The sequence below is a fragment of the Penicillium odoratum genome (assembly GCF_028828045.1).
Source record: "Penicillium odoratum strain IBT 22623 chromosome Unknown utg000006l_segment0_segment0, whole genome shotgun sequence".
Taxonomy (NCBI): Eukaryota; Fungi; Ascomycota; class Eurotiomycetes; order Eurotiales; family Aspergillaceae; genus Penicillium; species Penicillium odoratum.
Genome location: NW_026643148.1, coordinates 1918091 through 1939205, shown reverse-complemented (window position 1 = coordinate 1939205; position 21115 = coordinate 1918091). Strand labels below are relative to the sequence as shown.

At 45.6% G+C, this 21115-nt stretch overlaps 11 protein-coding genes across 11 annotated transcripts; 5 read left to right on the top strand and 6 right to left on the bottom strand.

The window, feature by feature from the left end:
- Nucleotides 1–1178: 1178 nt before the first annotated feature.
- N7520_009177 (uncharacterized protein) lies at nucleotides 1179–2664 on the bottom strand (the record flags this gene model as incomplete). The annotated part of the gene is made up of 2 exons (XM_057143111.1): nucleotides 1179–2576; nucleotides 2632–2664. The coding sequence occupies 2 exons, from the start codon at nucleotides 2662–2664 to the stop codon at nucleotides 1179–1181; spliced, it is 1431 nt and encodes a 476-aa protein (XP_056992399.1).
- Nucleotides 2665–3670: 1006 nt separating this feature from the next.
- N7520_009176 (4-coumarate-CoA ligase 1) lies at nucleotides 3671–3865 on the top strand (the record flags this gene model as incomplete). The annotated part of the gene is made up of 1 exon (XM_057143110.1): nucleotides 3671–3865. The coding sequence occupies one exon, from the start codon at nucleotides 3671–3673 to the stop codon at nucleotides 3863–3865; it is 195 nt and encodes a 64-aa protein (XP_056992398.1).
- Nucleotides 3866–3922: 57 nt separating this feature from the next.
- On the top strand, nucleotides 3923–4690 carry N7520_009175 (uncharacterized protein; the record flags this gene model as incomplete). The annotated part of the gene is given in 5 exon segments (XM_057143109.1): nucleotides 3923–4006; nucleotides 4031–4213; nucleotides 4251–4381; nucleotides 4396–4585; nucleotides 4607–4690. 5 exon segments carry the CDS (start codon nucleotides 3923–3925, stop codon nucleotides 4688–4690), a joined length of 672 nt encoding a protein of 223 aa, XP_056992397.1.
- Nucleotides 4691–4707: 17 nt separating this feature from the next.
- On the top strand, nucleotides 4708–4943 carry N7520_009174 (4-coumarate-CoA ligase 1; the record flags this gene model as incomplete). Its single annotated transcript, XM_057143108.1, has 2 exons — nucleotides 4708–4736; nucleotides 4790–4943. Coding segments are annotated over 2 exons (183 nt in total), but the record flags the coding sequence as incomplete, so codon positions are not given.
- A 2207-nt stretch (nucleotides 4944–7150) lies between these two features.
- On the top strand, nucleotides 7151–7831 carry N7520_009173 (uncharacterized protein; the record flags this gene model as incomplete). The annotated part of the gene is made up of 1 exon (XM_057143107.1): nucleotides 7151–7831. The coding sequence occupies one exon, from the start codon at nucleotides 7151–7153 to the stop codon at nucleotides 7829–7831; it is 681 nt and encodes a 226-aa protein (XP_056992395.1).
- Nucleotides 7832–8727: 896 nt separating this feature from the next.
- Nucleotides 8728–9745, bottom strand: N7520_009172 (ubiquitin 3 binding protein But2 C-terminal domain-containing protein; the record flags this gene model as incomplete). The annotated part of the gene is made up of 2 exons (XM_057143106.1): nucleotides 8728–9452; nucleotides 9502–9745. 2 exons carry the CDS (start codon nucleotides 9743–9745, stop codon nucleotides 8728–8730), a joined length of 969 nt encoding a protein of 322 aa, XP_056992394.1.
- A 2299-nt stretch (nucleotides 9746–12044) lies between these two features.
- On the bottom strand, nucleotides 12045–13084 carry N7520_009171 (arylamine N-acetyltransferase family protein; the record flags this gene model as incomplete). Its single annotated transcript, XM_057143105.1, has 2 exons — nucleotides 12045–12594; nucleotides 12648–13084. 2 exons carry the CDS (start codon nucleotides 13082–13084, stop codon nucleotides 12045–12047), a joined length of 987 nt encoding a protein of 328 aa, XP_056992393.1.
- Nucleotides 13085–13790: 706 nt separating this feature from the next.
- Nucleotides 13791–14565, bottom strand: N7520_009170 (uncharacterized protein; the record flags this gene model as incomplete). Its single annotated transcript, XM_057143104.1, has 2 exons — nucleotides 13791–14064; nucleotides 14126–14565. 2 exons carry the CDS (start codon nucleotides 14563–14565, stop codon nucleotides 13791–13793), a joined length of 714 nt encoding a protein of 237 aa, XP_056992392.1.
- A 38-nt stretch (nucleotides 14566–14603) lies between these two features.
- Nucleotides 14604–15614, bottom strand: N7520_009169 (uncharacterized protein; the record flags this gene model as incomplete). The annotated part of the gene is made up of 2 exons (XM_057143103.1): nucleotides 14604–15227; nucleotides 15297–15614. The coding sequence occupies 2 exons, from the start codon at nucleotides 15612–15614 to the stop codon at nucleotides 14604–14606; spliced, it is 942 nt and encodes a 313-aa protein (XP_056992391.1).
- A 1953-nt stretch (nucleotides 15615–17567) lies between these two features.
- On the top strand, nucleotides 17568–19505 carry N7520_009168 (flavin-containing monooxygenase; the record flags this gene model as incomplete). Its single annotated transcript, XM_057143102.1, has 1 exon — nucleotides 17568–19505. The coding sequence occupies one exon, from the start codon at nucleotides 17568–17570 to the stop codon at nucleotides 19503–19505; it is 1938 nt and encodes a 645-aa protein (XP_056992390.1).
- Nucleotides 19506–20127: 622 nt separating this feature from the next.
- On the bottom strand, nucleotides 20128–21000 carry N7520_009167 (uncharacterized protein; the record flags this gene model as incomplete). Its single annotated transcript, XM_057143101.1, has 3 exons — nucleotides 20128–20500; nucleotides 20527–20885; nucleotides 20950–21000. The coding sequence occupies 3 exons, from the start codon at nucleotides 20998–21000 to the stop codon at nucleotides 20128–20130; spliced, it is 783 nt and encodes a 260-aa protein (XP_056992389.1).
- Between the last annotated feature and the right edge of the window lie 115 nt (nucleotides 21001–21115).

The window sequence follows — 21115 nt, the reverse complement described above, 5'->3', positions numbered from 1 at the left end:
TTCGCTGTTCCGTTCTACTTTTAGGCACGCCACTTACATCTTCAGCTTTGTTTATCTGCGCTAGTTCATTGAAGTTCGACTTTCCGAAAGTCAGATTCGAAGCTCGGTTCCGATCTACGTTTTTTGGATGAACTTTCGGCTCCTTCGGCTGGAAAAGACACTTTCGTACCTGACTAGTGAAGCTGTCTACGCCTGAAGGATCCACTTAGCGTGCGGTGCCTGCTTATTATCGGTACCTGCTTGCTGTTCCAAAAGCCGCTGCTCAGTGCAGTGGCAAAATTAGCCCGTAAAACAGTCGAAATGGACTGAATTGCGAAAGGTCCGGATTCCATTCAGCCAAATCGAAAGCAGTAAGGACCCTTACGCTTCAGGCATCAAGGTGTCTAGTCTTGGCTGGTTTGTTTTTGTCTTAATCGGGACTAGCTTGGTTTTCATAGTGGAGCTTCAAACTCGTGGCTTCCTCTCTTTCCGCTCTCCGTACCTTCAGTGCATTATTATCCCTTCATCTTTGACTTCAATCTGTTATTATTCACTCTCGAAGTGAGCCCTCAAAATATACGCATGACATCACCTGCTCCCACCAAACCTTCAAGACGAGTACTAGTAACAGGACCAAAATCTACGTTCTACCCAGAGACCCTTTTCTACCCCTCTATTACTTGGATACTCTGCGGACTTTTTGGACATACGTTCGAAAACTCCACCAGACTTCCCTCTATCCCCCTTCTTCTTCCATTTCATCTTTTTTTCTCTTCTTTTTCTCTCTCTTTCTTCTCTATTTCGCTAATTATGAATTTAAGGAGACCCTTGACCATTGGATTAATATGGTATGAAAGAAGGTAGAATACTGGATAGGATACCGACTAGGAGGCTAAGTAGGAGACTGAGTAGGAGACTGAGTAGGAGACTGAGTAGGAGACTGAGTAGGAGACTGAGTAGGAGACTGATTAGGAGATATAGTAGGAGACTGATTAGGAGATATAGTAGGAGATGAGGTCTAACACCTAAGTAGGCGCCGCGCTTTTGCGCGGCGGAAAGCCTCTAGTACTATACTATATAATGTGGGGAACAATAATGATCATTTTCTGGTCTGCTGGCAGCCACATGCGCATATCTAGTTTTGGTGTCTTCAAATGTATATATTCGTTACATTATCTTCCTTGATATTCGCCATTTCTTCATCCTGAAATTGCATCCAAAACTTCAATGGCGCTGCCCACGAGATGAAGGCTTCCAGTGATCAGCACTACTGCTCTTATATGGCCTTCATCTTTGCAAGTACTGTTACCATAGCCGCTTGCTGCACTTTGCATTGCTTCCTCGAACGATCTAACCACTGTGACTGCAGGACTTCCTCCGCCCATTCCGATCCAGCAGCGAGCTAATTCAATTTGTATTTTCAGATCATCCACCGGCATTCCTGAATATGTCATGGAGACTCTCTCATTATTAGTAGACGTATTGTGCTTCCAAGGGGTATTTGTGGAAAATATGGCTTGGTGAAAGACCATCTTCTCATGGCTGAGGTTTTTATCCATCGCCGACAACAACACCTGCCAAAGATGTCGGAGAAGCGTAACAGTATCTTTGGTCTGTTGGTTGAATATTAGAATGCGCCTCGCATGTGGCACAATGGCCAGTTGCTTTGCAACCCAAGGTCCCAGAGCTTCCATGCTGTCCATGGTATGGGCTCCATCAAGCAACCAGCGAATGCCGAGACAATCACGTATGTCACACCGTCCAGGCCATCGTGCATTTTCAAGGCCGCGGCGAAACCTTTCCGGTAATGGAAACTGCGTTCCTATCTTCATTTCGGGTATTCCCTTGTAGCCCATGCGAGATAGATGTGTCGAGGCGATCGCTATAGCCAGACTAGCATTGATTCGCTGAAAGTCTCCTGCAAGACCGAGTTCAATCTCAGTAAGATCTGGGTGTATTCCGATTACGTGTAGATCAGCCCCTTCTATTCGTGCCAGGTCTTCAAGGACAGTCATGGCTTCGGGTGCTTGAGGTGGCGTGAATACAGGAACACCTGCTTTCATAATCCCACCTTTAGCCCATGCAATTCCCTCAATCTTGTTACCTAGAATATCAGTGTGCTCAAGCTCCAGATTGGTGATGGCACAGACACTGGGCTGGCAGAGGATATTGGTCGAGTCGTAGCGTCCACCAATGCAAACTTCCACAATGGCAGTGTCAACTTCCTCTTCCAGAAAAACATGGAAGCCCAGCAAGGTGAGAAATTTTGCAAACGGAGGACTTTGAGAAGGTGGTCGGTTATCTAGTCCTAGCCGATCCCATATATCCATTAAATATCGCGCAAATTTGGCCTCATCAAGAGCAGTCTGTGAGAAATCTGTCGTCTGCGATTCTCGAATTCGAATTCGTTCCCTCACAGTACACAGATGTGGTGATGTATAGAGCCCAACTCTTTTTATAGGAGCAAGCGCTTTGTCATGAGCATGAAAGTCGTCGCCCAAGTACTCGGATAAGATAGAGAAAACAAATGCTGCTGTCGATCCTTTCCCTTTTGATCCCGCAATATGAATTGCATTGAAAGTATTGAAGTCGACTGGCTAAAATATCTAGCGATTAGAACCTACTAGGATGGGACAGGCTGACGGACCTTACCCTATATCCAATATCCTTGCACCATTCTATCATTCTATGCATAAGAACACTTCTATCTTTCATCCCTATCGCTTCTTTTCGCGACTCAAAATTTGAACGAAGTCGGTTGAGTCTATCGAGTGCATTCTGAACTACTATTAGTCTTGCGCCGTTTTTGGACTATCTGCATACCAACATGGTAGAGTTGACTGGAGGTTTCCATTTTTCCAATATTGGTGGGGAGTAGTCTTAACATAGGTCTTGAGAAAATCCATCCCGTATTTTCATTTCTGAGGAAAGTCACTATGTGGCCCTCTGCCACGTCAGACGTGCTGAATCACATACATATTACACGTGACTTGTGGAGGGTCAAAGAGTCCGTAAGAACCTGCAGCCACAGAGAAGTGGGTTGGCAACCAGTTCAAGTAGATGATCAAATTGCCAAACATATTGTGTGAAAAATAATTGCTGAGATTCTCAGGCATTGCCAAATTTCTGTCGTCCACTTTTGGAACAGCAAGATATGACCCACCCTCCCAAGCAGGTATCATTGCTTTAAATCCAGATGGACTGCTCATATTCCTCACTGTTCTATACCATACTTTGTCTTTGGGTCACCTCATACAACCCTCAGCGAACAAAAAGTGCTCATCGACGCCCTTCGTCCAAATGAGCGATTGTTGTCTCTAGCCGATTACCGTAGCCTTTCTGTACGGGTAGCAGTGGGCCTCAGACGACAGGGGTCCGCGCAAAGGACCGCATCTTATGTCTATCCGGCATTTCAGTTGCATATTCAGCTCTATTTATGGGCAATTTCATGGCTGGATGTGTGTTTGTATCCGGTCAGCCTTCCAACAAATATCCAGAATTGGAAAAACTGCTTGCATTTACAAGCCCGGTGGTGATTTTGACAAATCAGATGCAGGCATATGACATTATGCATGCTACAGACAGAATATGTGGGTCCTCTTCGGACCGTCCTGCAATCCTTATTTTCGATGATAATATTTTAGACAAAACAGGTGAATCATACCTAAATATTCCTCACTAGCAGGAGATGATGGCAACCACGGAAGAATGGCAATGGAAGTATCCCGATGTTGAATCATCACAGGATTATCACAGCACTATTGTCATTATGTTTACGTCTGGAACAACTGGGGAGGCCAAGGGTGTTGAAATTTCTCACTGCAACTATATCGCCGCGGCCGTTTCTTATGCGCATCGAGTATCTCTTCATCCCGAATGGGCATAGTCGACGCAAATCGACATAACAAAAATAAATCCTATTCGCATCTTGGGTGCGCTTTGAATGTATCACATTCTTGGACAGCGCTCCTATAATGTCATCTTTCCAAAGCTCCGTGTACCAGTTTATTTAATGTGCCAGCCCAATGTGCAGAGCATCTTAGATTCTTAGGAGAAATTCAAAGTTTCCGATGCAATTATTCGGGGCTCCATGCTTACCGAAATGGCTAAAGAAACTCCTCTGTTATTTGGAAGAGATTTCACCTCCATGAACAGGATAGAGACTTGTGCTGCGCCATTGGCGCAATCGACGAAAAGCACACTGGAGAGATTGGGCATTGGACGGGTGACGCGAGTATGAGGACTCACCGAGTAAGAAGAGAATACTTCAGAAGAAGACCAGGTTTGAGATTTTTGACGCATTGGAATTTGTCTTAGGCTCGGACTTATCACTGGCCACGATAGGACGGCGCCCTCGATATCCGAATCTGTTGGGCAGTTGCATGCCAATCTTGAAGGCAGGGTAACTGACCCTAGTGATTCTACGCAACTTCTTAATCGCAATACCGTTGGGGATATCTGGATACGAGCCCCAAGTCAGAGTATTGGATACTATCGAAATGCAGAGGCTACGAAAGAATCCCACAGCTCCGATGGGTGGATCTTCACTGGAGATGTCGGGTATGTTGATGAGATGGGGAACTGGTATATCGTGGATCGTAAAAGGGTATTTCTTTTTCCAGCTTAGTTTATAAAAACGCTGACGTTGTACCAGGACCTTATCAAAGTCAATTGCAATCATGTGGCACCAACTGAGCTGGAAGCTACTTAAGTCAGCATCCAGAAATCATGGACGTCGGGATTATCGGAGTAGCCGTGTAAGAAGAACAGAGGTCCATTTGTAAAGATTGTAGGCTGACAACATGAGCAGGAATCATGATGAAGGACCATGGGCGTATGTTCAAAGAAGCCCTAGGTCGGTCCTTTCCGCCGCCGACATTGACCTCTTTATGTTGGACAAAGTGGCACCTTATAAGTACATTACTGGAGGTGTTTCATTTGTTCCAAGCATTCCAAGGAATTCAGTCAGTCATATGTATTTCGTTCATAGTAATCACTATTTCCTATCAAAGCTGACACAAATTCATGTGACTTTACAAAATTGAAAAGTTATGCGCGCGAAGTTGCGGGAACTGGCAAAAGAGAAACCGGGGGCCACCAAGGGCCATTATCATGGAATATATATGTAGATTGGTCCAAGATTTCGTAATTATTGTGAGCTCCAATTAGCTGTGAAGGTTTAACAAAGTGATAAATGTATAGGAAGATCAAAAGCAACAAGTAATCTTTGAAAGCGAATGGCCGTATCAATTCGTCCACCAAATCCGGCAAATTGGGCATGTTGGGCGCTCAGCGTACTCTAACCATTCATGAAAACAGGATTCATGGAAGTTGGTTCCACATTGGGCTTTACAATAAACAAGAGACTGGCCATCCTCTTCATCACTATCGCCGTCACTCTCGCGGTCGAAGTCGTTACGCTCTTCCGTATCACTGCATGCGATGCTCTTCAGGTCCTCTAGACAAATTCCACAAGGTCCTTCTATTTCCCGACGTGTACGATGGGCAATTCGATAGAACGACTCATCGGTGTTGCGGTGTGGTGCTCTTTCTTGGGTCGTGTTGCTTGTTCGGGACGGAAACTGCGGCCTGTGGCTCGATGCGACGGATCTAGAGCGAGATATCGATTCTTGTTGACGAGGTGCCCAATTTGCGACGTCGCTTTGTCTTGAAGCAATTCTTGGCTGTGTTGTGGCTGTTTCTTGTTGGGGTCTACTCGTGAAGCTTTCGGTGATTGAGACGAAGCTGTAACTCGCGCTCAGACTCCTAGTTATATTTGCAGTTCTGTGCTCTCGTGAACGTGGGGCCGGAGTCGCAATCTCAAGCGGGGGAACTGAAAATAGTGAGTTCTCGAGGGCTTCCAATCTTTGAAGCAATGATAATTGCACTGTGTCCTGAATCTGGAATAGTGCAGGGTATTGGTCATCGATATTTGCTAAGGAGTCATTGATATTTGCCATGCAGTTATCGAAATCTGCTTGCATTCTCTCAAAATGAGCATCTATGGTAGGGTCTCTGATGAACGAAGGGCTTGGTGCCCTGGCTGGTTATCTGACTGAGCGTGAGGTCGAGGCTTTGCTCTCAAGTGATGACCTGAAAGGCATTATTTTGAACGACAGCCAACTATTGCTCTTGCCTATATTAGGTCGTAATATGTATTGTAGAAATTTTGTTAACAGCCTCTGAGCCTGAGACTGAGGATTCAGTTGCTATTATGTCTTTCTTTCACGTCAGTAGATATTACTTTCTAACCATGGAAAGAACTGCTGCTCTGCCTCACATCTGTGGCGCGGTTTCCCGATGAGCTAATGATTGCGCTTACATTTACTTTAGACGCTTTGTCAGAACGGCTCAAGCACGGAAATTGATGACGTGCCTGGCGGCACAGACCGAGACGTATGGGTATCGGAGACTCGAATGAGTGATTGTTCCCATCATCATTTTGCGAGCATAGCACATGAAGATAGCGTGGGGTAATTATCAGCAGTACTAGACATATCAATTTGAACTTGTGGAGCAAGAGCCTTCATAGAGTACACATTGTATGCTGATCAATTCACAGGGACGCAGAGAAACCAAAAACGGGATTTTCCGATGGATAAGGATCAAGGGAAGATAACTTAAAAAGAGAGGAGATTAACATGATCGATTGAGGTGCTATGAGAGAAAGTAGTTCTATTCAAGGAAAGAATCAAGACTAGATCTGGCATCACTATGTCGGCTCAGGCTGAAGGTAATACTAACCATTGAATGTCATGTTAGCCTTGCTTTTGACCTTGATGCCGCAGGTCAGTTTACAGAAAGTTGAAGCCTTAGGCTTCAACTAGCTCGGGTTTGTTGTCTGCCCAATTGGGTCTAGTTTGGTTTTATAGTGGAAGAAGCATATGATACATCTTCCTCCCTCTCTACCTTTTTTCTTTTCATATCTCCATTCCCCTATGCCCATTTGCTTCCTACCCACCACTTAGCTTCATGAATGCTTCCCAATAATTTCTCAACAAAGGATAACCACCCCTATCTGCGTCATCACGACTCACCATTTCTTCCACCACTATTGACTACATATTCAGAGTTTGAGCGCCCATAACATCAAAATTTATTTGTGATATTAAATCAGTCCAGGATTTCAACCCATTGGCTTCTGCCACTCTGAACGGTCTACATCGCAGCAATGGCATCAGCAGACAGACCTCAGATACTCTTCGTTTCCCTTGCATACCTTGAGTTCTTCGATCAAACATATGGCCCGCTCATGACTCGCCTCCTTGAAGTATCGCGCGTCAAGCGGGCGAAGACAGCCGCCGGCGCACTCCGCGCGCTCGCCGACAACACCTTCAAAGCAATCATCATCGCAGACTCGGGCCTCATCGCAGACGATTACGACATCAAGTCCACTCCCGAAACCGATGAGCTCTTGAACAAGATCAAAACGTACATTGAAGGTGGCGGGCTCGCCATCGTTGGCCTGCACTTCCCCAATTTTACGAACTCGAATCAGTTCAACACATTCTTCGAGAGGTTCGGTCTCCCCTGGAAGAGAGGCGACTATCACCGCACGACATTCCAGCACACCTCATCTGGTATTCTGCCGGAGGGCGTTCAGTCTGCTTCGTTGCCCGGGCCGTATAGCATGAAGGTGCTCCATGTTGATAATGCCAGACCCCAGGAGAAGATTTTTGTCCCTGTTGCGGGTGCCAAGACGCAGAGTCTCGTTTTTTCGCCAGAGTATGTGGATGAGACACAAGCTGCGGTTGTGGGGGCGAAAATTGGAAAAGGAAATATGGTTTATTGTGGAGATGTGAATGGTGAGAGTGAGTCGAATGCGTTGATGTTGGCGCTGTGTGGGTTCTAGGATTTGATGAGACGGTTCAGCCGAGAGTGTAACTACTGGCGTCAATTTCATTGGTATGCTGGATGTCAGTCATGTGTGAAACAAACCTGGAGCTGTACAATGAGAGTTCCTACGATATCACTTCAATGGTTTTTGTATATTAGACAAAAGTTCAAAACTCTTGAATGACATTACTCCCCTTGCATCCTTCAATGATTCTTTTTAACAAGGCACCAGTGGTCATCAGGAGCTATTTAGGATACTCAAGCTCCTTGGAATCCACCTTGGGGGCTGCATATCAGCGGGCACTTTTATCGACATACACATTACAAATTTCAGAACAAGAAAATATGGCAACCGCGTCTCCACTTGCATTTGCAGTCCATCATAAAGTCATCCAATGCCAACGCTCCTTGACAAGATTACCAGCTCTAACGAAGCCAAGGCTTGCTTGCTCATAAAGCAAGTCCTCGGACCCCCACTACTTGTTCGATCCCCGAGACCGAGACCGAAACCGTAGCCGGAACCGAGAGCGCGCGAATGAGGGTGTATAGTTTTCTTTGAGAAATAATTTCTACGTAGCCGTTACAAAGATCAATTGATAACTGTAGGACAACGAAATTTTTATTTTCCTATTGATACATCGCGAAATCTGTTTACAGCACATTTGAGCGAGTCGTCAATTAGAATAGTGATAGGTAATTGGACCGAAACCGAGATACAGACATAAAGCATATATCAATGCGTAGGACATGAATCATTGGAAAAATTGATACGAAAGACTAAATCAGTAGATACGTAAATCACCTTCAAGTGGATTTCACAATTATTAGCAAACAGTAATGAATAGGCCGATGCTGGAAAGAGATTAGCTTCTGCTGAATGAAGAAAATAACTTGATGTGTAAAGATAATAACTTACGGGGAGGGGTTGAAATCTTGGAAGAACGTCAGATCAGTACTTCCAGCGTTCTTCAACTCAAATGCAACAGTCTCGCCGGCGGGGCACGAGAAACTACTGATAACATATGAGTTGCCAGGTGAGACTGTGATATCACCAAGGTCTTTAGAAACCGAAGGGGCATTGTTAAATGTAGTCAGTGATGAAGCAGCCTCTGAGAGCTGAGCAACATCAATTCTGCCGTCACCACTGAAGGTGTAGTCCGAAGTCTCAAGGTCGGCCTTGTTGGGGAATAAAAAGACCAGGGTACAGGTCTTACCAGAGTCGGATTGTGGAATATCGAAGTTGAAGATACTTGAGATGGTCGAGGTTACTTCGCCGTTGAATGAGGTACCGTGGGCTTGGTTGGGAGATTGAGAGTTAATAGGTACGATCAAGTGAGGATATTCAAAAGCGCCCGACAGACTGGTGCTGCAGCTGCCACTAGCAGACGAAGTTGACGAAGCAGATGAAGATGCCGAAGCAGAGTTGGAGCTGGAGCAAGAGTCCGCCTCTAACTCGATGACTGAACAACCACTCTGGGCAGAAGTTGTCATAGTATAAATGTTCATACCGCCATTGTCGCCAGTCTCGCAGGAGAAGAACTGAGTGCTGCCACCAAACTCCAACAAGCCAGACGAACTAATAGAAAAGCCCGGGGTTGGAGTGGCTCCCGTGTCACACTGAAACTGTGTAGTCGGCGCTAAGGGATTCTTTAGTCTGTTTCACTCGAAATCACATGCATCACTCACGAGTTAGAATACAGCCACGGGAACTGCTATCGGTGATGGAACCATCGGAACTGATGCAGAACTCCGCGGGAGACAGGCTTTTATCACCGATACGGTTTTGTCCGTCGCTCAACTGGCCGACCTCACCAGAGGCACCGCCAGAGGCACCGCCAGAGGCAGTAAGATGGAAGCAGCAGGTTTGATCACGGCCCACAAGAGCATGAGCGCTGGCAATAAGTGTTGCCAAGGTGGTGAATGCCTTCATTTTATCACAGAGTGTGACTGAATAGGTAAAAATAATCGACGGCGAAATACTAAAGTTTGAAGAAACGAAGATTGATACATAAATTGTAATAATTTGGTGGATATACAGCATATTTATGCCCGGGGTGTAAGTGGCATGACTTTTTACGAAGCAGAAGCTTTGGCCGATCAAACAACGATACAGGGATCTAGTAGACGTCATGACTTGATGCTCGAATCTTTCATATCCCTAAAACCTACCAAGGCGGTTATACGCGATTTGCGAAAACTAGAATAGTGCAATGGGTAAATAGGGGTTCAGTGGCCACCTTGTTTACCATGGTTCACCGCCTCGGGTTTGGTTTACTAGGACAAGAGCTCTGATGGCGGATCAACCAGAGTTATTCACTGACAACCATGGGTTTGGGTGAATGTTTGTCATGTGTGGTCTTGATTCTTGTTGATTCTGAGTTCTATAGTCAGTAGATACGCTGAAAAAGAATTGATGGTAAACAAAGAGTTTACAATTTTAATATAGCCTATGTGTAGGTCGAATGGATGAGATCATCAAGATTTCTCATTTGAAAAAGATCTTGGCTTCATTGCCATGGTTGGACTAACCTTTTAGATGTATAGCTGGAAACACTCTCATGCTCAAACCACGCCACTTTCTATATTTTTGATCGAAATCCGAAAAAGCAGGGAAAATGGATCGGAAGTCGATGACTAAATTATCTCTCCAGCACCGTAACCCAGCCACTAGGAGCCGTTTTATTTTTATTTGCTCGGTACGAACTACGGTACAACCAATTTCCAAGGTTCCAAGTTTTACAGCAGAGTACTTAGTTCGGGTCGAAATTTTATCTCTCTGGAGGTACACAAAAAACGTATGATCAAAGTTCAAGGATACGTAAAACATGAAGTAAGGGAGTATGGGGTCAATATGTGTACTTGGAGATACGGAGAAAGAAGAGAAAGGAGTCTGAGAGTTTATGCCCCTTTAGCCTAAACGGGACTAGGGCAGAGGAGCTGACTAATATATATTGGAGCCTTACGCTCTAGGCATTCAGGATGCAGCTCCCGTGGACTTGTTATTGTCATCCAATCCTGAAATTGCGAGTTTCAACGTTGCTCTTTCTATCGAGAGGCCGATCGTCTTCTTTTACATGACCCTATCCCTGGTACCTGGGCGCAGACCATATTAGCTGATGTTAGGCAAATGGATCGAACAATGTTACGCTTGTCATGAATTAGTGCTTGTCTATTAACTTGAGTCTTCCTTGGGGTACCTAGTAGCTGTTATGACTAAAGCATATGATGACTTGATTCCGCGGCTACCGATCATATGACTCAGGCAGTTGTAGTTAGCTTACATTACCAGCCTTCCTTTAGCTTTTTTGCTTTTGAATGAAAATATCACTGACCACGGTTGACCTTTTCGTGTGAGAATAGAGCGCTGCTTTCCGCCGCGCTGAATATTTAGGTGTTATACCATATCTCCTCAGTCTACTGCTTTGTATCTTACCTGATATCCTATTCTGTATTCGGATTATTCAAACAGTCAGAGTACTCTGCAAATTCATATACAGCGAATTAGAAAGAAAGAATTCGGCGACTGGGGGTTTCGAACGTATGTCAAAAAAGGATGGGGTTTACCCAAGTAATAGAGGGGTAGACTGACCCCGTGTAGCCCTGTCTGGCCCCGTCTGGCCCATTCTGGCCCTGGGCCTCCCTTGAGGTGACCTGATATTTCCCCGGGAAATCAAATCCCTCCTAACTCGATCTTAAGGTTTTTTCATTCTACCATGGGCTTTACGTATCCATTGTGAACAAGTCATCTAAATTTTGCTGAATGAGGTTGTTTTATTGCATCATATAATGACATACCTTATAAGGCCTAGTTGTTTTTATTGATACTGGTTGTAACAAAAAGAGCAAAAAATGAAAGCAAAACCATCTTTCCAAGGTCTGAATAGGCCACAGGGAAATTGGAACTCACCAAAAGAACTCGTCTACCATAAGCTAGGCTAGGGGCCATAGGAGTCTGCGCTAAGAGAAATTAGTTCAAGACCTAAGTGCGCATCGGGCTTGCATGCTGTCCCTTTAGCCGTCGGGGATGCGGGAATTGGCTCGTGCACCCGGGCTTAATACCCATTACATAACTTCCAATGAGTTGGCCATATTAATGCAGTATAGGGAATGATTGGTATAGTTTGATAACTTACACGTAAGCTATCAACTAAAGACGCTGTCGAGTGAAACAACATCCTATCAGAGTTGTGTGATATTGATGGGTTGTAAAGTTGACTAGAGAGACGATACTATAGAATTTCTGACATCGTTTGGCGGATACTTTCCTGATCTGCCTTTGAAATTGAAATGTTAAAAAACTTCTCAAGAGCAGCCACACGCTCCTCCTCGGAAGCGAAGGTTTGCAGGACCTCTGATGTGGCCCCCAGGCGGCGCTTGAGTGTATTATCGAATAGTGTTAGATCTCCAATGAGCTTTCCACCTCCATCATCCAGAATCATCCTTACACACAGAACTTGTTGAACGAACCAGCTATCCGGACTGGTGCTCGTATAGTAGTTGATGATCGTAAAGTCTTCCGGAAGGAATTCCATTTCAGTGAAGCAATAGGCAGGAATCCACGCCTTGCCTGCATTGCAGATCTCATACTGCCAGAGGAATTGGCCAGCTCTCGTGTGCTGGGCAATAGGACCATAGATAAGACGTATAGTCTGGTCGCCAACATTATGGGCCTCAAACCCGTCGATTAATGGAAGTGGCTGATGTGGACCATTTGAGCCGAATCCCACATCGATTAAGTACTTATCTTCCCCGATAGCAACGATATTGACCAAGTGATTCCTGCGTTTCACTGTTCAGTATTTTCCGGTTATCTGATGAAGAATTGTCCATACCATCCATCATATTTTGGACCTTTCCAATTTTTCGAGGCTGATATAGGCTGGACTGCCTCGTTTACCCGACCTCCGACCGAGGTAACGTTATACCCAAGACTCCTAAGAACGGTCCCAAAAAGAGTACTATTCTCCATACAGTATCCACCCCGATCGGATTTGGGGTCTACTATTTTCTCAAATAGTTTCTGGGGATCAATGGAAATGTGCCGATGGACTGCATAATGCAGATTGAGATTTTCAAAAGGTACCGCGGCCACCTGGTATCGTTGCAGAACTTTCAAAAAGGCCAGGGCGGCATCATTGTCAACACTTGGACCAAACTTGACCACCGGTGACTGCCGATAATGTTGAGGTAGATTGATTCGGTCAAAGTACCGGTTCAATTGTTCCGGCGAATAGACTGGACGTAGGGACCAGTCAATAATAGAACCCATGTTGAATAAATAGGATGCAAAGGCGTCACCGAAGCATGTTAATGCTGAGATGGGTAGCGAAAAGAGATAAGTAGATGCGCATGTAAAAGCGGGGTTGATTTTGTAGGATCAGGCTACGCATAAGGACAAAAGTGCTAACCGAATATGGAGTGGTATGCAAAGAGCTATCTTGGACAGCTCAGGTCGTTAATTCGGAGATATAATAACGAAATCCTGTGTACACGAAAGGAGCTCGCTAATTCATGTATACGTGGGCTATGAATGTCAATAAATACCCCTGCAAATTACGCGGTCATTCTAGATACCGGCTTTCATTTCGAACAGAGTCGATAATGTTGTACCTTATCTGTGAGCCCGCATGCCGGAAAAGTTCCCATATCTATATGCAAACGCAACAAACAATACAAACAAAACAACACCCCCGACACGCGAGGCATTGAAATATTGAATGTATAAGAACAGGACTTTATGACAAGATCGAATATTAGAAAATTTGAATCCTATTACAGACTACCAAGGCACATAATGCTCATGACATATCTGGTATCATTATATCTGAATAGTTTCCTCTCCCTTCCAAGGTTCTTATCGTGATCGTCCCTCACATACTCCCAAACCTTACTCCCACCTTCACGTTACTTTAATCAAGAGCCTGCCAAGGCTAACGTCTGTTGTCGGAAACCAACTGGACCGTCCGGCAGTCATTTTAATGAACACCGTAGTGATCCCGGAGCTCATTTCTCATTTCCTTCGCAAGTTTAATCAGGTTTTCGCAGCCCGTGATAAGTGCAGACTGAACTTTGCCATCCTCCAAAACAATCTCGCGAGTGGCGATGACTTCTAGTCTTTGGGCTGTCTTGCAAGCTGTGGGATAATACAATGGTGGCTTCACTGGCGGCTTCGAGTTGGGGTCTCCTTCAAACACTAAGGGGATGCCGTATCTCTTGGTAGGTTCATTGGCCTCCAGCTGCTTGATTGCTCTATTGATAACCCATTAGTTCTGTTGCGTTCTTTCTTCCTTTGGGTGGAGAAATGTCTTACGTAGCGCGGTACCCAAATTTTACACATTTAGGATCTGACACGACTAGGTCGGCCAACATAGGTCGGTCTCGCGAGTACTGGGCGCGCTTTTCAAAAGACGGCAGGAGCTTATACGATAGTGTGCGACCAAAGACATCTAAAGTCAATAGATTCTCATTGGTATCGAGAGTGCCCCATGGGGCACTGACATCGTATCCTGAGTCCTTTCCGACAAGATAGAGAGCGCCGTTTCTGCCATTAACCAAGATAGTATCGCCTTGGGCATCCATGAGAATTCGGAACCCCTGGGCACCATCTACCTTTTTGAACTCTCTAGTGGCATCAGCAAGAGTAGGCTTTTCTGCATTTGGATCTCCACCCAGTTTGCTGTTGACTTGACTGATGAGAGATTTATCTTCCTTCTTATTAGCAGATTTGAATCCGTCCACTCTGTCAGACATGGTTAGCGAATGATAAATCAGTCAAGTAAACTGAGTACTTACGTGACACAGCCGAGAGACTTTTCAATAAGCGGGATTGAAAGAAGCTGCTCTTCCCAAATGTCAAAGCCAGCAACATGGACGCGGTTCCTCGTGCCAACGCTCAACGAAACACCATTTGGACGTGATTTGGTTCTGCTTTTGCCCTTCGTATCAAACAAAGCGGCGGCCTTGACGTAAACTGACGAGGTGTTCACAAGTCCAACTGTCTTCTTGAACTTCCCTTCAAGAACATCGAGCCCAACTTCGAGGGCCATGGGGACTCCAAGATCACCAGTTAGTGTGAACTCGCCTGCCGCGCGAAATATAGGCTCAAACGATGGTTTGAGTCCTTCAACACCATTCTTGCCCTGTGTGATGCTGGCTCCAGCGTATCCTTTTGAAAGGGAGATTGTTCCTCCCACAAGCAGCTCAATCTTCCCTGCAGCCTCCACACTGAGTGCTACACCAACGGACACCTGAGGGCCAAGAGTAATAATACCAGGAATCGTAAGTGGGCTCAGCGGGATACTCTTAATCTCCTTGCCCTTGCGTTTCAGGTGCTTCGTTTTGGTTTTGGAGACGGAGCTCTCTGCAGTAAGCCCAAATTGAGCATCCAATGTGAGGGGATCGACATTGGTCAACTAGATAGTGCCCTCAGTGATACCATCTTTGATGCTAAATGCCAATCGGCCATCGATGTTCATATTGACATGCATACAACATTTTGCGCATTGCACAATCCACTTTCCATCATCGTCCTTATCGCTTAGTAGAGTATAGCCGTTTTTAAGGCCAAAAATTGCAGGCGGTTTGTCTAACCCGTATGAGTTGATATATTCGTGGACATAGATATCGTTGTGATAGGAGTGGTTGAATGGAACACCAAAGGGCACCAGTAGCAGCTTGGCAGAGATGATTGCCACTTGAATCAGAAGATCTCCGACTTGAAGTTCAGAGTTTTTGTCACTCTTATCACCAGTAGTTCCCGCTGATAATCTGCACGTAAGGAGCAAATAGGCTGTAACCATAGTGCGCTAATAAACCCATATACTCCCTCGCCCCACGTATTGTATTCGATCATTACAGGCTTGTCAAGTGCTTCCAAGGTTGATCTAAGATCCCCGCGAACAACCTTTCCGCCTTTGTATGAAGCGGGAGGGTCCGATGGGCCTCAAGTGCTTGCTTGCCACCAGAAGCAATTATCCACTAGTGGATTGAATCATTAGGTGCCCCATCCGACCGCACTCATAACACAACCTTGGAATTCTTCAGCCTGAGCTTCTTAAATTAGCTACGAGGGGTTTTTACGACCGACCCCATAGAAGAGCATGCGGCAGTGCTTAAATTGACCAGTACCCTGATCTAAGCTCCTGGCCATGGATGCGAGGAGTGCTTTATGCACATGTGCAGTGGTACCCCACATCGGTACCTGCCAAGAAAAGGGTTCACTATGTTTCGGCCCGTCCGATCCATACATACGGAAGTACACGTCCCACCTCCAGGGGTTGTGTACAACATAGCTGAAGTGGTAGGATACAATCCATCAAAATCCCAGTGGAGTGCCACAGGGATTAGGGTGGGTCAATTAATTTAGATCTCAAATGCCGGGCCTGCTGATGACACGTTTGAAGTATTACATAGCAGTGCGGACCCTGCGTAGATTATTAGGATCTGTGGGTAGGGCCCATATGAAGCCAACATTGAACGCTATTGTGCATAGGCCGTTTTTGGCATGTAAATCTGGAGATCAAAAAGGCTTGATGAAATTGTTTAGTACGCACAGAGAATCCCGAGATCTCCGAGTTATTGAGGTCGAGATCGTGAAGACCCCATACGGAGTACTGCATGCGAGGTTCCAACTTGAAAGCTTTATCTTCGATTGTCAGATATCAGTACCTAGGCATACTTACGATTCGCCCGGGGTTTTTGAGAATGATGTCTCATGTCGCTCTCACAATGGTAGACAACGCACAATTTTAATCGAGTCAGAAATATACGCCCCGGCACGCTAATAAGGTGACATCTGATTCCAGTTTAGCCGTGATTCGGACTCATTCCTTTTCATAGCAGCAGCTGATATAGTTCTATTATATAGCTTATACACTGGGTATATTTGTCGACAGCTGGATCCTGTTCTCGTCTAGGGAATGAAAGTGCCACATGGATAGATTGGAAACAGAAGGAGACAATATTTGGTTCCAAGAGAGATGAAGAATGATGGAAGAGAGAGAACGAGCAAGAAAGAGACTAAGCGCTGGAGCAAATGGAGGGGGTCAACTAACCTCACAATTTGCGACAAGTTTCACGTGTAGAACACAATGTGACTTGCCCAACTTTGAATTGTTTCTCTAGGTTTCCTGTTAGTGTCCTTCAAATCCTTTCGCCCCAAATTCTTTAGTTGCTCAATACTTGGCAAGATCCCTGTTCACTGAGTGGGAACGTGAGGGTTCGGGGCTGCTCACAATCCTGTTGGGCTTTAGGCCTCAGGCATCCAAGAATTACGTTTGTTATTGCCCTAATTAGGACTAGCCTTGTAACCATGGATTTAGAAATCATATCGATCTTTTCCTGCTTTTCCTCTTACTATACCGTCATTGAGAATATGAAACTTTCTTCAGATTGTAATTCTCTATCCTACGAATTCATACACTCCCTTCTTCTCTTCTAGGTGCCCCATAGTGTCATTACGCTAACAAATATGCAATCGCTGTTCAGCCACCACGTCAGTGTTAAAGCTAGTCATTGGCTAGCAGTGGAGTCAACGAATAGACTGCTTTCAGCCCCCAAATGAGTTTCACAGCCATTCGCTGGGAGGTCATGGGGCCAACAAAGAAACTGCAGGCATATAGCAGCTAGCTTTTACGACCAGAAGGCTCTGCGCAGGTGACAAATAAAATTTTCCATCACCCATCTGTCTATTTATCAACTTCCGTTGATTTTGGCTCCAACTTTGTATGATCAAAACTGGCTTGATTTCTATCATGTCGATCATTCAGGGAACAGACGACCCCGCTCAATCTCCTTTCAATGGGGCAATCAATCAGACTGAGATTGCCCAAATGAAGCACCGTTACGAAGAGGAAAGGAAAAAGCGTCTTTGCGACGCCGGAAACGCCCAGTTTATTGAAATTGCAAAGTCACCACAATATCGGCATTTTGCCAATGACCCATGGGTTGACCTAGCAACAATCGAACCCCTCCAAATCAAGTTCCCCGAAAAACGAAGTGAAATACTTATAATTGGCGCTGGATGGGGCGGGATACAGAACGCGGTACGTATGATTCAGTCTGGCATACCGGCCGAGGAAATTCGGATTATCGACCCAGCTGGTGGCTTTGGGGGCACTTGGTACTGGAATCGATACCCCGGGCTTATGTGCGATATTGAGAGCTACTCTTACCTACCATTTCTGGAGGAGACGGGATACGTTCCTAAACATCGATACTCACAGGGAGAGGAGATCCGGGAATATGTCAATCTTGTCGCCGAGAAATGGGGCCTGACGAAATGTGCTGTCTTCAAAACACAAGCAGAGAAGATTGTCTGGGATAATGATTCCAAGGAATGGATCGTTGACCTACTTCAGTGTCGGGAGGAAGAATCTCCAGAGACTATTCAAATCCGCTCCAAGTTTGTTACCATTGCCGCTGGAATACTCAACCTCCCCAAGCTGCCGAGCATCCCGGGTATTCTGGAATACAAAGGTGACATCTTCCATTCGGCTCGTTGGGCATACAATATTACAGGTGGATCTCCTAAAGATTCATCTCTTGTCAAATTGAAGGACAAGCGAGTCGCGATCATCGGCACGGGAGCAACGGCCGTGCAAGTAGTTCCGCACCTCGCAAAATGGTGCAAGCATCTCTATGTCATCCAGCGCACGCCGGCTTCGGTGAACTTCCGAGATCAGCGTGCGACCGATGAAGAGTGGTTTCATAAAGAGGTTGCAGTAACGAAAGGATGGCAACGAGAGCGAATGCAGAACTTCCACCAACATTTCACTCTCGGCGAGTTGCCAGCACTCAACCTGGTCAACGATGAGTGGACACGAGCCCCTGGCCTAGTTGCTTGGGCCGGGAACCCAGAAGGGCCGAAGTTACCCGAAGACATTCCAGCCTATAAAGCAAGGTTGGTCGAAGTCGATGCACCGTACCAAAAGCGCATTCATGCACGTATCGATGAAGAGGTGAATGATCCTGCCATCGCCGAGAAACTCAAGCCTTGGCATCCAATTTGGTGTAAACGCCCTCTTTTCCATGACGATTTTCTGAAATCCTTCAATCAGGATAATGTGACATTGGTAGATACAAACGGCAAGTCAGTTGACAGGATGACAACGAACTCTGTCGTAGTCGGTGATAAGGCCTACGAAGTCGATTTGGTCATCTTTGCGACAGGTTTCTTGGCCCCTCCCGCTGGATCACCAGCGGAGAAAGCGAGTATGTCAATTATTGGTTTGAATGGAGTCTCCATGAGCAAGGAATGGTCTCGCCTGGGCCCTACTACCCTCCACGGTGTGATTGATGCCAAATTCCCAAATCTATTCATTTATGGACTCCAGCAGGCATCCGCCAGTGGAAACTATCGCTTCTCACTTGATGAGTACGCAAAGCACATTGCGTATATATTGGCGGAATCAAAGCGCATGGCTAAAGGTGCACCCGTCGTTATTGCGCCATCGGCAGAAGCTGCAGAAAATTGGGCCTTGCAGGTCATGATGCACTCTGCGCCATTGGGGGCCGTAATGGGATGTACCCCAGGGTACATAAATCTAGAAGGTGATCTTGATCGTGTGCCACCCGAGCAACAAATGGTTTTAGCACGGTCAGGAACTTGGGGCTGGGGAATCGAGCATTGGATTGGTTTGATTGAAAAATGGCGAGCAGACGGCGACATGAAGGGTATCGTGGTGTCATGAGCGCAGAATTCCCCTATCAGTCTTAGAAATTCTCTAGCATTCCAGACATATCATTTCAATTTAGTATTCATCTTCCAAGGTTCAAGCGCATGGACATCAAGCTACCTCCCAAAAGTCACAAAACTTGAGAGTATCTCACCAAAAATGGTCAAGGTTTACTAACGGTCGTCAACAGTCCTTAAAACTGTGTTCCTTCCACCATCTTTTGTTTGTTGAAAAAAGTGAAATAATCATGGAATTCTCTTTAATTAACGCACTATATAGGCCAGATCAAAATACACAACTCCGGTACCTTATCGCACTACGGTCAGTGCATATTCAAAATATCTTACCTACCTACTTATAGCAGACATTTGGAGAGAGATAGCATGAGAATGGCTGACTATATTAATCTATATACATATCAGACTGGGTGGCTGATATTCGACATCAGTACTATGATTTATCTCTCTCTCTCTCTCTCTCTCTCTCTCTCTCTCTCCCAACACACCCTGCCGACTTTCCTTTTGCAATGATCCTGTTGACCACGCAACATACCCTCACCAATGGAAATATGAATGTTTGGATCAGACTAGTCATTTTGTTATGTTAAATACCTAGGTATTAAACACAGTTCAGTTTGCTAGACTACCATGTATGATAGAAGTCTGGAGCTCTGTGTATTGAGACTCTGTGACGGTTTCTCTTCTCGGAAATTGAGGGTAGCAGGAACGGAAGAAACAGCAGTAGTCGGATGGACAAAGAAAGACGTCTTGCTTCTCGCCCATGGAAGAATGCCCGTCTGTATAAATGACATTCCCAGGACGTTCCAACCCCAGTCTCCCCATTGCTGTTCTCCAGTTTTTAGATCTTCACAGTACAGAGCAAAGTGAAAGATATCCTTCAGACAAATCCTGAGCGATCCATCATAGTGCTCGGAACAGTCATTCTCTGTGTCATTCTTATCAAAATCACGGTCGATCAGGTTAACGTATCCGACAGGCCATCCTTGGCGCCTGGCTCCGAGCTCGCCAAAATAGACCCGATCGCGCGGTCATCCAGAAAAAGGCAGTAGTCAAACCGAGGGATTCCAAGGTAAAAATGGTAACCCCGTCCTTCAACCCACCGAATGTGTCTTTTGCGAATGGCATCTACCGAGGCGCCTTCCAAGTTCGGATCTTGGACAATTAAGTTTCGATAGCCCTCGCGAACATGTTCATGGACATCAGGCTGGAATCGGAATCGAAGATTTTCCAACTCTTCAAACTTGGCCATCTCGGTATAGCAGTGCCTATCAAGCTTCTCGATCGCAGCAGCCCAGTCCCGATCAGAAGTAGCTGTGAAGATTGTGTGATAGATAACATACCCCCAAGGCCAACCTCCGGTGTGAAGAGTCTGCTCCTGAAAGTATCAAGAAGTCAAATTGTTGCTTATAATGGGCCATTCTGGCAACTTTTCAATCCACCTGCTTGCTTGACGTGGGGTTTCTTCGGGTGAAAATAGGGATGAGCGCCATGGTGTAGCCCGTGAATCGTCGTGGAAAGGGTCCATCTTTTTCGACAAAATCGAGTGAAGCAAATAAAAGGCCGGCTATCTTGCTTAAAATAGGTAGCTTGGTCCGCCGGACTTGT